The sequence below is a fragment of the Macaca mulatta genome, chromosome 1 (assembly GCF_049350105.2).
Source record: "Macaca mulatta isolate MMU2019108-1 chromosome 1, T2T-MMU8v2.0, whole genome shotgun sequence".
NCBI classification, from domain to species: Eukaryota; Metazoa; Chordata; class Mammalia; order Primates; family Cercopithecidae; genus Macaca; species Macaca mulatta.
Genome location: NC_133406.1, coordinates 188310321 through 188323559, shown reverse-complemented (window position 1 = coordinate 188323559; position 13239 = coordinate 188310321). Strand labels below are relative to the sequence as shown.

The following is a 13239-nucleotide window of genomic DNA, read 5'->3' as shown; positions in this document are numbered from 1 at the left end:
TTTGAAGCTTGTTAGATGACCATTCCCACAGAATGCTAATTAATTGACAGGATTCTGAAGGAAGGTTCAGTGCTATTCAGAATGTGGTCTCCACACCCCAGATTCGCTAATCAAAATTTGCATTTTAATGAGATCTCTGTGTGATTCAAGTGCCCATTCGACTTTGAGAAGCATTGCTCAAGAGACATTACCTAAAGTGTTTTCTTAGGCTCTATGGTGTTAAAAACTGTTCACATGAAAATATAAGTCTTGTTTAATACATTTCATCTAAGAAACCCTGTGTTAGGCCAGCTGTGGTGGCTCATGCCTATAATCCCAGCACTTTGGGAGGTCGAGGCAAGAGCATCATTTGAGCTAAGGAGTTCAAGACAAGCCTGGGCAACATAGCAAGACCCTGTCACTTAAAAAAAAGAGCTGGGCATGGTGGCTCACACCTGTAATCTCAGCACTTTGGGAGGCTGAGGTGGGTGGATCACCTAAGGTCTGGAGTTCGAGACCAGCCTAAACAACATGGGGAAACCACATCTTTTGTATTTGTAAAAATACAAAAATGTTGGCTAGGCGTCATGGCGCATGCCTGTAATCCCAGCTACTTGGGAGGCTGAGGCAGGAGAATCGCTTGAATCCGGGAGACAGAGGTTGCAGTGAGCCAAGATTGTACCATTGCACTCCAGCCTGGGCAACAAGAGTGAAACTCCGTCTCAAAAAAAAAAGAACAAACCCTGTGTGTTAAACAAGTTTAGACAGGCTTCTTTACTATAGGACTTTATAGATCCATTAACAAGCTGGTGTGTAATCTAATTTTTCAAAAGGAAGATAGCATCTAACTATTCCCAAGTTTATTTGAACCACAAGTCTTTTTTTCCTCAGAGTTTCTCTAAAGCCAGTGTTCCTTCGTATGTTTTGTGAAACACTTGTCTAGTAGGAATACAGTAGGTCACTGTCTTCAATATGTATCTATATCTGTATATAGATATGAAATGTGATATATCTGTATCTATATACAACAAGAGAGAGAGACAGAGACAGAGTCTCGCTCGCTCTGTCACCCAGGCTAGAGTGCAGTAGTGTGATCTCAGCTCACTGCAACCTCTGCCTCCTGGATTGAAGCGATTCTCTGCCTTGGCTTCCTGAGTAATCCTGGGATTACAGGCATGCATCACCACACCCAGCTAATTTTTATATTTTTAGTAGAGACAGGGTTTCACCATGTTGGTCTCGAACTCTTGGCTTCAAGTGAATCCATCTGTCTCAGCTTCAGTGCTGGGATTACAGGCATGAGCCACCACAGCCAGCCAATATATTTTTAAAATCAGTTATTCAGTAAATCTATAAAAGGTATTTAGCACAGGTATATTCAAATGCAGTATCCAAAATAAGGTAGGTGTTAAGGATACAATGCTCCTTATTAGTCATATTGTATCTAGAATATTCAAATAAGTTTTGTATATCATTAATGAAAATATAGTCATAAAACTAGAGGGTCTCCAGAGGATGATTCAATACCTGTGAGAAAGCTGGAGCCTAGGTCAAAGGAAGCCTTCTTGAATAAAGTATGAATGTGTAACCTGGAAAGGTAGAGATTAGAAGGGGATGAAAAAATAGCCGTCTCAATTCTTACGGTGTTTTATTATGTGGAAATAAGGCTGAACTTCTCTATTGCTACAAAAGGCCAGAGCCAGCACCAATGGGTGAAAGTTACAGGGAGCCAGATTTGGGCTCAACTTGAGAGCAGTGTGTAACGTGGGAGTTATCCAGAGGTACAGTGGGTTGCCTTGTGTGATTGTTGGCTCCTGTCACTAGGAGTCTCTAAAAAAAGCTGATGACCACCTCTTAGAAATTTGTTGGGCCAGCCAGGTGCAGTGGCTCACGCCTGAAATCCCAGCACTGTGGGAGGCTGAGGCGGGCAGATCACAAGGTCAGGAAATCGAGACTTTCCTGGCTAACATGGTGAAACCCCGTCTCTACTAAAAATACAAAAAATTAGCAGGGCATGGTGGTGGGCGCCTATAGTCCCATCTATTCGGGAGGCTGAGGCAGGAGAATGGCATGAACCCAGGAGGCGGAGCTTGCAGTGAGCCAAGATCTCACCACTGCACTCCAGCCTGGTGACAGAGCGAGACTCCATCTCAAAAAAAAAAAAGAAAAAAGAAATATTATTGGGCCAGTGGGTAGGAAATTGGATTAGTCCAGTCCAGTTTAAGTAAGATCTGGAAAAATCAGGAAACAACAGTGAAGTTTCCATAAAGCTAAATGTAACTGTTGTTTTTTTTCCTTTTATGAAGAGATAGTGGTAATAAGAGTTTATCTTTTAAATGGATGCTTTTTAAAAAAAAATAACTCTACTTGGCAGACGAGATATTTGGCAGCCATATTTCCATCTCCAGAATATATTTGATCTAAAAAAATCTGAAAATCAATGGATTAGATTGGGGGTGGCAAACTTTTTTTATGAAGGGCCAGATGATAAATATTTTAGAGTTTGCAAGCCTGTGGTTTTTGTCAACCAGTATTCAGCTCTAGCATTATAGTGCAAAAACTGCCATAGACAGTAAGTAAATGAATGGACATGGCTGTGTTCCAATAAAATTTTGTTTACAAAAGCAGGCTGGAGGCCAAGCAGGCTATAGCTTGCCAACCCCTGACCTCAACCATTAAGACTCCTTTTCTTGTAAGATACTTGAATTCTTAATTAGAGGAAGAACAAAACAAAATGGAGGAGTATATCTTAAAACCTCTTTCCCAAAACTATTGTAAGCACCAGAATTATTGGTTACATGTTTATTGTGAAATATAGATTTGATTTTTTAAAAATTTTCTGTATGATGGTGGTTGGAATTCTCAACTTCTGAATATTTCATTATTGTTCTCAATCCCTCCAGCTTAGGGTCTGTCTTACTAAACTATTTCTATTGCTGTTTTAGTGACTGGTGCCAGTTTCTTTGTGTTCAGTGGCGCTCTGAAATCCTCTTCTGGATACCTTGCCAAGTCCAGTATTGTGGAAGGTAAGGAATGAATTTGTTCAGTCCTTATAATAAAGATTGAGCTTATGTACATAAAGGGAATCCTTTACACTTCTGCTGTAGATGTCTGACTCCTGTTTATTCAGTAGCATCTCTTCGGCAAATTAAAACTGCCATGAGAGTGCTTAGTTCTCTAAAGAAAGGAGTCAGTGGCAGGGATACCATGTGACAATGACATTAAAACTAGGAGATGGCCTTTCAGAGCTCTGGGATAAGGTACCTGAGGACATGTAGTCTGAGTTCAAATGTATCATTGGGTGGAAACATTAATATGTAAGTGTGTAGATGAAAGTCAGTCTCTCCTGTCCACAAGAATGCTGTTGTCATTATTTGGAGTACAAAATGGGATGTGCTGGCTGCTAGTCTGCTATAATTAGACATGACAGACATGTTGACAAAAGTTAATTACACTAAAGGCTAATTGGCACACCATTTATTTTCTTTGTTGGTTATTCATTGTGTTTTGATCTGGTTACTCTTATTTCATAACAGCTGGCTTAAAACAACCATTTTATCGTGCTTGCTTATCCTCTAGATCAGGAATCTTGACAGGGCAATGCAGGGATGGCTTAACCCTGCTTCATGATGTTTGGAGTCTTAGTTGGGATGACTTGAAGTTCTCTGATGACTGGGAGCTAGAATTATATGAAGGTTTGTTCACACACACATCTGAGGCCTGGCCGGGGATGATTTAAAGACTAGGAGTGGTGACTGGCGTACTTCCCTGGGGACCCCTTCACATGGCTTGGTAGCCTTGGGATAGTTGGACTTCTTACATGGTGGTTCAGGACTCCAAACATGAATGTTCTAGCAAGAAGGTGGAAGCTGCATTGCCTTTTGTGACCCATCCTTTAAAGTTATATTGTGTCATTTCCACCATACTGTGGTGTTGGAAAAAGGGAGGGGAATTAGACTTCACTTCTACATGGGAGAATGGGAAGATAGCATTGTAGAAAAATAAGATGGGAGATATGGCCATCTATGGAAAATGTAGTCTGCCTCACATGATGACAGGTTTTCATTATTACAGTAGCTCACTCCAAAGCTCTGTATAAAAACAGTCCTTTCTTAGGCTGGGTGCAATGGCTCATGCCTGTAATCCCAGCACTTTGGGAGGCCGAGGGGGGCAGATCACTTGAGGTCAGGAGTTCGAGACCAGCCTGGCCGACATGGTGAAACCCCATCTCAAGTAAAAATACAAAAAAAACAGCCCAGCGTGGTGGCACATGCCTGTAATCCCTGCTACTTGCGAGGCTGAGGCAGGAGAATCGCTTGAACCTGGGAAGCAGGGAAGCAAAGGTTGCAGTGAGCCGAGATCGCGCCATTGCACTCCAGCCTGAGTGACAGAGTGAGACTCTATCTTAAAAAAAAGAAAAAAGAAAAAAGGCCAGGCGTGGTGGCTCACACCTGTAATCCCAGCACTTTGGGAGGCTGAGGTGGGCAGATCACGAGTTCAGGAGATTGAGACCATCCTGGCTAACACGGTGAAACCCCGTCTCTACTAAAAATACAAAAAGCTAGCCGGGCATGGTGGCGGGTGCCTGTAGTCCCAGCTACTCCGGAGGCTGAGGCAGGAGAATGGCGTGAACCTGGGAGGCGGAGCTTGCAGTGAGCTGAGATCGCAACACTGCGCTCCAGCCTGGGCGACAGAGCGAGTCTCTGTCTCGGGAAAGAAAAAAGGTCCTTTCTTAGGGCTGGATTCCAGTGTGTTGATTGAAATACATAGATAATCTTACATATATTTATAGATACTGGCTTTGGTCTTCTTTTGGTAAATTTAATAAAACAGTGAAACACAGAGTGCACTATTTTACAACTAAAATTTACAACTCTGACTACAAAACAGAAACATGTTAATAAATTGTTACAAAATCTAAGAGGTTTTTGGGGTCTTTTTTTTTTTTTTTTTTTTTTTTTGAGATGGAGTCTTACTTATAGCCCAGGCTGGAGTACAGTGGTACAATCTTGGCTCATTGCAACTTCTACCTCAAGTGATTCTCCTGTCTCAGCCTCCTGAGTAGCTGAAATAACAGTTGTGCACCAACACGCCCAGCTAATTTTTTTGTATTTTTAGTAGAGACAGGGTTCTACCATGTTGGTCAGGCTAGTGTAGAGCTCCTGACCTCAAATGATCCACCAGGCTCAGCCTCCCAAAGTGCTGGGATTACAGGCGTGAGCCACCGTACCCAGCCTAAGAAAGGACTGTTTTCTTAAAATCTAGGAGTTAAGTCATTTGGTCTAAAGCAACTAGTTAAAGCCTATATGATCAAGTGTTGACTATAGTTGAAATTGTGACTTCACAAGGTGATCTTAAAATACCCCTTAAATGTTGTTAAATGATAAAATGAACTGGGCATGGTGGCATATGCCTATAGTACCAGCTACTTGGGAGGCTGAAGTGGGAGGACCCTGTGAGGCCAGGAGCTTGAGGCTGCAGTGCACTATGATTGTCCCTGTGAAGAGCCACTGTGCTCCAACCTGTGCAGTCGTTTCTTTAAAAAAAAAAAAAAAAAAAGAGGATACATTGACCTGACACAGATCCTTACCAATTCAAAGCAGTGTGTTTAAAAATTATGTGTTTATGTGTCTGGGTTGGTAATTTCTTGGGTCTTGCATTTCATTTGTGTGTTTCAGTGGAGCAATTGGCTGCCTGTTTATGAAATTTTTATTGAGACTCTTTAGAAATTATTTCATTGTGTGTCAATGAAGCAGAGTAATTGCTCAGCATGTGACAACTTTTACTCTCAATTTCAGTGTTTGCCTTCAACTCAGGTAGGTAGCAGCTGAAAAAGTAACCATCTGTTGGTTATCTGGTAGCCCATATGATACTCTGTGGTAGGTTTGCCTTATTTGCTAGTCAATAAATGGATTTATCTCCAAGCCCACTACTATAATTTATTCAGTGATTTATTTAGAAACATTTATTGGGCATTCACTCTATGCCAGGCAGTCATAGTAAGGTGAGAGAGATGGAGATGCAAACAAATAAATATGATCAGAGGATGATAAATGCAGGAGTGAAAATAGGAACAAAATGTTCAGTGTGTCCAGAAGAAGGTGACTGTGTTTAAGTTTTCCCCTTAAGTAGTCTCAGGAGAAATTCTTAGTTGTGTCTGAAGTGAAATCAACTTAGTTGTGTTGGAAGTGAAATCAACTAGCAAGTGTTTTAATCTTGGCATTGCTTTTCACACTTTCAGTAAGAGGTTCAGCTCAAAGAGCAAACCTCTGTATCAGTCAGCTTTGGAAAGCAGAGCAAAGATTTACATTAAACTTGGAGGGATTTGCTAGATGCCAGGTGCTGTGTTTCATTTGCCTCTCCTTTGGCTTTGTGCTGATTGCTAGATGGCGTTATGGTCCAGATTACCGCAGAGAACATGGATTCCTTGAGGCAGGCACTGCGAGAGATGAAGGACTTCACCATCACCTGTGGGAAGGCGGATGCAGAGGATCCCCAGGAGCACATCCACATCCAGTGGGTGGATGATGACAAGAACGTTAGCAAGGGGTAAATGCAGTACATGTCCCTCCTTGTGGCTTTTAGTTATAGGTTAGGCTCTGGGTTTTGTCTGCTGTCTACATTGGTGTTTTATAGCTTTACTGAAAGCCCTGCCTAAGAAAGACTGCTTTGTATGCTTAACATAGAATTTTAAATTTCTGGTTTTGTAAGTTAGTTTCTGAAAGAGTTTCTGTATGTATTTTTGAGAGGAATATAAGTAGAGGGGTTGATGAAACAAGAGTCCCTCTGTAGTTATTGAGATAACAGTAATACCTGAGCCTTTTAAGATTTACAACACATTTTTGCCAACATTGTTTTGTTTGATATAATAACAGGTGTTAACATTTCCATTCTATAAATGAGTAAACAAGTACCAAAAGGCTAAGTGACTTTTCAGGTCTACAAAGCTAGGAAGTGATAAGACTAGCTCTTAAAACCACCTTCTTGGGCTTCAAATTCTATATTCTTTCTCAGTGTTCGACAACTCTCTTCTAATGGTTCAAACCAAAACCCTGGAGACGTCTTTGACACTTTTCTTTCCCCTCACCCTTTTCTTTTTCTCATACCCAGACATTCAGGGACAGGCTGGAAAACATTGCATTTATACATTACAAACTGAACTTTGTATCCTTTCTCAAAGGATTCTACACAACGAAGGGTGCTCTTGTTTTTTGTTTTTTTTTTTTTTTAACATTGCTATTTGATGAGTTAGAAATTAAACTTAAATTCAAGTAATTTTGACTAAATGAAGTGAATGCCTGATATTGAAGTTTAAGTTAGATTCGACTTTTAATACATAGAGATTTGGCCTGGTGTGGTGGCTCACGCCTGTAATCCCAGCACTTTGGGAGGCCAAGGCAGGTGGATCACCTGAGGTCAAGAGTTCAAGACCAGCCTGACCAACATGGAGAAACTCCGTCTCTACTAAAAATACAAAATTAGCTGGGCATAGTGGCACATGCCTGTAATCCCAGCTACTCAGGAGGCTGAGGCAGGAGACTCACTTGAATTGGGAGGCAGAGGTTTTGGTGAGCCGAGATCACGCCATTGCACTCCGGCCTAGGCAACAAGAGCAAAACTCTGTCTCAAGAAAAAAAAAAAACACATAGAGATTCAAGAACATAAACAGGTTTGAAAATTGTTAGGGAAAGTTTAGAATCTTTGTGCCAATTATTTTGAATCCTAATCAGAATGAATGTGTATCTCCACATATTTATACTTGTTGTATTTCAGGGAGGAAATGACTGTCAGAAGTGGCCTTTCTGTTTAGGAATCTAGGAGTGATAATTTAGCACTAAAGGGAATGTGTTATGACAGATACATAGATACTTGTTTATACCAGCACTGTCATAATTAGCAACTTGGTCAAATAATTCCCTTTTTTTTTTTCTTGGAGACAGAGTCTCACTCTGTAGCCCAGGCTGGAGTACAGTGGTGCGAGCTCGGCTCACTGCAACCTCCGCCTCCCAGGTTCAAGTGATTCTCATGCCTCAGCCTGCCCAGTAGCTGGGATTATAGGCGTGTACCACTATTGGCCAGCTAATTTTTTGTATTTTTAGTAGAGGTGGGGTTTTGCCATGTTGCTGATGCTGGTCTCGAACTCCTGAGCTCACACAGTCCTCCCACCTCAGCCTCCCAAAGTGCTGGGATTACAGGTGTGAGCCACCATGCCCAGCAAATGATTCTTAATAAATATTTATTAGACTCCTAAGTTCCAAGCAGTGGATCAGTAATGGGAATATAAGCACATAGAGGTGAATATATCATATTCCCTCCCCTTCAGAAGTTCATTTGTAAGTCAGGTATGCAAACATGAAGAATATATCATGACGAGTATCATTACAGAGTCAGGAGCAGAGTGAAAACAAGATTGAGTGGGTGACCATGCATTCACTGAAAGAAGGAATACTGGAAGAAAAGCAGGTTTGATTAATCAATTTCTTTACGTTAAAGAGAACTAGCTCCTGGAAAAATGATTCCTTTTTGCATGTGTGTTCTTTGAATTATTGCAGTGCATAGATCCTTTCCCAAGAGCTCAGTTCACGTACATTTTTATACAGTGGCTTCTTCTTGCTGTGATGTGCTGCACAGGTGTGTCCAGCAGGGTACCCAGTGGAATTAGCAGGAAGACTTCTGCAGCAAAATGTGATAGGAAAAAAGGCTTTTCTAACTTCAAGAGCTGCTTCTATCTTTCCTTTGCCTCTATTTTAGTGTCGTAAGTCCTATAGATGGGAAGTCCATGGAGACTATAACGAATGTGAAGATATTCCATGGATCAGAATATAAAGCAAATGGAAAAGTCATCAGATGGACAGAGGTAAGGAAATGAAACTTGGCATACTTGACCCACTTTGAGCACAACTTTTTGCTAGGCCAAGAGCCACATTCTGGGTTGACTCCGTAGGATAAGAAAAAAATATCTCTGAGAAAAATCTTTCTCGTTTATACTCCAATTCCCCCTGGTCTATCTGAAATTACCAGGAAGAAATGCTGCCAGTTGCAGCCTGCACCCGTCTGATGTATCCTCCTTCCTGTGAACTAACTTTTAGAGATTTCTTTGCATTGGAACTCAAGAAAAGTACATCTCTGAATGGTACATTCCATCTTTGCTGTATTCTTCAGAAAGCTGGGTCAGTTATTCTGCACTTATAAACTATCTTAGATAACATGATGGTCTTTAAAAAATAGACTTATTTCACTAATAAGAAAACTAGGCCAGGCACAGTGGCTCACACCTGTAATCCCAGCATTTTGGGAGGCTGAGGTAGGTGGATCACTTGAGGTCAGGAATTCAAGACCAGCCTGGGCCAGGCGCGGTGGCTCAAGCCTGTAATCCCAGCACTTTGGGAGGCCGAGACGGGCGGATCACGAGGTCAGGAGATCGAGACCATGCTGGCTAACACAGTGAAACCCCGTCTCTACTAAAAAATACAAAAAAATAGCCGGGCGAGGTGGCGGGCGCCTGTAGTCCCAGCTACTTAGGAGGCTGAGGCAGGAGAATGGCGCAAACCCGGGAGGCGGAGCTTGCAGTGAGCTGAGATCCAGCCACTGCACTCCAGCCTGGGCGACAGAGCCAGACTCCGTCTCAAAAAAAAAAAAAAAAAAGACCAGCCTGGGTAACATGGTGAAACCCCATACCCACTAAAAATACAAAAATTAGCTGAGGCTTGGTGGTGCATGTGTGTAGTCCCAGCTGCTTGAGAGGCTGAGGCATGGGAATTGCTTGAACCCGGGAGGCAGAGGTTACAGTGAGCCGAGATCATGCCACTGCCCTCCATCCAGCCTGGGCAACAGAGCAAGACTCCGTCTCAAAAAAAAAAAAAAAAAAAAAAAAAAAACTAGGCCGGGCGTGGTGGCTCATGCTTGTAATCCAGCACTTTGGGAGGCCAAGGTGAGCAGATCACCTGAGGTCAGGAGTTTGAGACCAGCCTGACCAACATGGAGAAACCCCATCTCTACTAAAAATAAAAATTAGCCGGGAGTGGTGGTGCATGCCTGTAATCCCAGCTACTCAGGAGGCTGAGGCGGGAGAATTGCTTGAACCTAGGAGGCAGTGGTTGTGGTGAGCTGAGGTCGTGCCATTGCACTGCAGCCTGGGCAACAAGAGCCAAACTCCGTCTCCAATAACAAACAAAAAAACAAAACTAAAGCTCAGAGACTAATTAACTTGCTCAAGATTACAAGCCAAATAAATAATGGTAAAATCCTGATTAAAATCCAGATCTGGCCAACTCCTAAGCTCTTTCCCACTGTATTAATTTGTTCCTTGAAAGCTGTATTAAAAGCTCACCTGCAAATGAGAGGAGCCAGGGCAGTGACCCCTTTTTGTATGTACATATCATATAGATCAGAAAGTTTATTCTCTTCATCCCCAAGAGGTCTGAGTAAAAAAAAAAATTTGAAAAAAATTTAAAAAGTTCTCAGTGAGTAAACAGGTAGATCTTAGATTCCTTTATTACTTTGGAACCTCATGTATGCTCATTTGTAAAGGATTAAATTATAAGATCTCTAGGATTCTTTTCAGCTTTGAAACGCTTACATTTAAAAAAAAAATTCTGTGACTTCTAGCTTTTCCATTTCACACAAAAGGAAACAGACCCAGGGTTGTTAAGTCTCTTACTCAAGTTCATATGGCTGGTTCCTGATAGCAGAGAGGAGACCTGGTTCTCCAGTTCTGAGCAGCGGTCCTAAGGGACTCATCCTGCATAACAGTCTCCTTGATTTCATATGCAGCCAAGGGATTTTAGTTGCTTGCTATGTAATGATTTGTCCCTTTGACACATTTTGAGCAGCGCAGAGTCTGGAACGTGTAAAACACTTTATGGCTTACAAAGCAGTTTGACCTCTGTTCCCTCCTTTTTGCTCCCCAGTAGCAGTGAGGTAGGCAAGCTACCCATCCTAAGATGCAAATGAGAAAACAGGCTCAGACAGGTCATGTGACTGTAACTTTGTGACTAATGTTGGTTAACCTGAGCAGGGGCCAGCGCTCAGGTCTCCTGACTCCCACTCTGTCACTTCATGCCACCACTCTCCAATGCATCCAGGTACAGGGCTTCGGAGCTGCCTCCTTTGTAGTCCTCTCAGTGTAAGCTCCTTATGGAGCAATAAGCTAGGAGTAGCTATATGGAAACATCATGTATTTGCATTTCTGTATCTTTTATATTTTTGCCTTTTTTTTTTTTTTTTTTTGAGACGGAGTCTCTTGCTCTTGTTGCCCAGGCTGGAGTGCAATGGTATTGATCTCGGCTCACTGCAACCTCCGCCTCCTGGGTTCAGGCGATCCTCCTGCCTCAGCCTCCTGAGTAGCTGGGACTACAGGCATGTGCCACCACACCCGGCTAACTTTTGTATTTTTAGTAGAGAGAGAAACTTTCACCGTGTTGGCCAGGCTGGTCTCAAACTCCTGACCTTGTGATCCACCCACCTCAGCCTCCCAAAGTACTGGGATTACAGGTGTGAGCCACCGTGCCTCGCCTTATATTTTGCCTTTATATAGTTTTATCTTCACAATAACCAGAAAAGTCAGGTGCTTTCCACTTTACAGAGGCAAATTAATTTTTTTGTTTGTTTGTTTTTGAGACGGAGTCTCACTCTGTCACCCAGGCTGGAGTGCAGTGGTGCGATCTTGGCTCCCTGCAAGCTCCACCTCCCAGGTTCACACCATTCTCCTGCTTCAGCCTCCCGAGCAGCTGGGACCATAGGCGCCTGCAACCACATCTGGCTTTTTTTTTTTTTTGTATTTTTAGTAGAGATGGGGTTTCACCGTGTTAGCTGGGATGGTCTCGATCTCCTGACCTCGTGATCCGCCAGCCTTGGCCTCCCAAAGTGCTGGGATTACAGGCGTAAGCCACCGCGCCCACCCAAGGCAAATTAATTATTAAGAAGTCAGCAGCCCAGCCAGCATGCTGAAACCCCGTCTCCACTAAAAATACAAAAATTGTCTGGCTTGGTGGCAGGCTCCTGTAATCCTAGCTACTTGGGAAGCTGAGGCAGGAGAATTGCTTGAACCTGGGAGGCAGAGGTTGCAGTGAGCCAAGATCGCGCCATTGCACTCTAGCCTGGGCAATAGAGCAAGACTCTATCTCAAAAACAAAAAAAAAAGAAAAGAAAAAAAAGAAGTCCTTTGGACCAGGTGCAGTGGCTCACACCTGTAATCCTAGCACTTTGGGAGGCTGAGGCAGGGGCATCACCTGAGGTCAGGAGTTTGAGACTAACCTGGCCAACATAGTGAAACCCCGTCTCCACTAAAAATACAAAAATTAGCTGGGTGTGGTGGTGCGCACTTGTTGTCCCAGTTACTCGGGAGGCTGAGGCAGGAGAATTGCTGGAACCTGGGAGGTGGAGGTTGCAATGAGCCGAGATCATGCCACTGCACTCCAGCCTGGGTAGTGGGCAACAGAGTGAGACTCCATCTCAAAAAAAATAAAGTAAGTCCTTTGGGCCAGGTACAGTGGTTCATGCCTGTAATTCCAGCTCTTTGGGAGGCCAAGGAGGACAGATCACCTGAGGTCAGGAGTTCGAGACCAGCCTGGCCAACATGGTGAAACCCCATCTCTACTAAAAATACAAAAATTAGCTGGGCATGGCAGCACATGCCTGTAATCCCAGCTGCTTGGGAGGCTGAAGCAGGAGAATCACTTGAATCCAGGAGGCAGAGGTTGCAGTGGGCAGAGGTCATGCCACTGCACTCCAGCCGGGTGACAGAGCGAGACTTTGTTTCAAAAAAAAAAAAAAAAAGGTCCTCTAACTTCCTTTAGTCCTCTGACTAAGGGACTTGCTCATGACCCTTCCTCTATGGTGCTAGGACTTGGGTCATCAGTTCCACGTGTGTTCCGCTTCTGCCTGTGCACAGTGCAGTGCATGGCTCTGTGTGGGCATGCTGACACAGCTCCCGCTTCTGCAGTGGCAGGGCTGTGTGGTGGAAAAAGCTTGCAATAAAAGGCTCAGATGCTAGGCTCAGCCCAGCTCTTCCTCTGTTTCTTAAGTTCTTCTGTCCTCTTGAGCCAGTCAGTTCCCTTCTAAGAGTAATTGTAAAATAAAGCAGCTGGGTCACATCATCTATAAGAGCCATTCTCTTAGACTTAAGATCATTTTCTAGGTAAACTGTCCACATATAGGGATTACCTTTTAGTGGCATACAATGCAAAATGGAGGCCTTTTGTAGTTCTAAGAACGTGCCATTGCAACCATGGAGGCTTGCAGGGAGTTAGGCAGGCTTCT

At 43.2% G+C, this 13239-nt stretch overlaps 1 protein-coding gene and 1 long non-coding RNA gene across 4 annotated transcripts in view; one reads left to right on the top strand and one right to left on the bottom strand.

Annotated features, from left to right (window-relative positions):
* Positions 1 to 13239, top strand: part of ZFYVE9 (zinc finger FYVE-type containing 9) — a 135017-nt gene that overhangs the window by 119345 nt on the left and 2433 nt on the right. For all 3 annotated transcript variants that reach the window (XM_015139754.3, XM_015139751.3, XM_077957040.1), the window contains 3 exons: positions 2925 to 3005; positions 6366 to 6528; positions 8731 to 8836. In XM_015139754.3, coding sequence (XP_014995240.2) covers positions 2925 to 3005; positions 6366 to 6528; positions 8731 to 8836 — 350 coding nt within the window. The remainder of the gene's footprint in view (positions 1 to 2924; positions 3006 to 6365; positions 6529 to 8730; positions 8837 to 13239) is intronic.
* Positions 7165 to 12135, bottom strand: LOC144333404 (uncharacterized). Its single transcript, XR_013402025.1, has 3 exons — positions 11943 to 12135; positions 9897 to 11443; positions 7165 to 7361 (listed from the first exon to the last, which is right to left on the bottom strand). It is a non-coding gene; the product is annotated as an uncharacterized LOC144333404 (long non-coding RNA).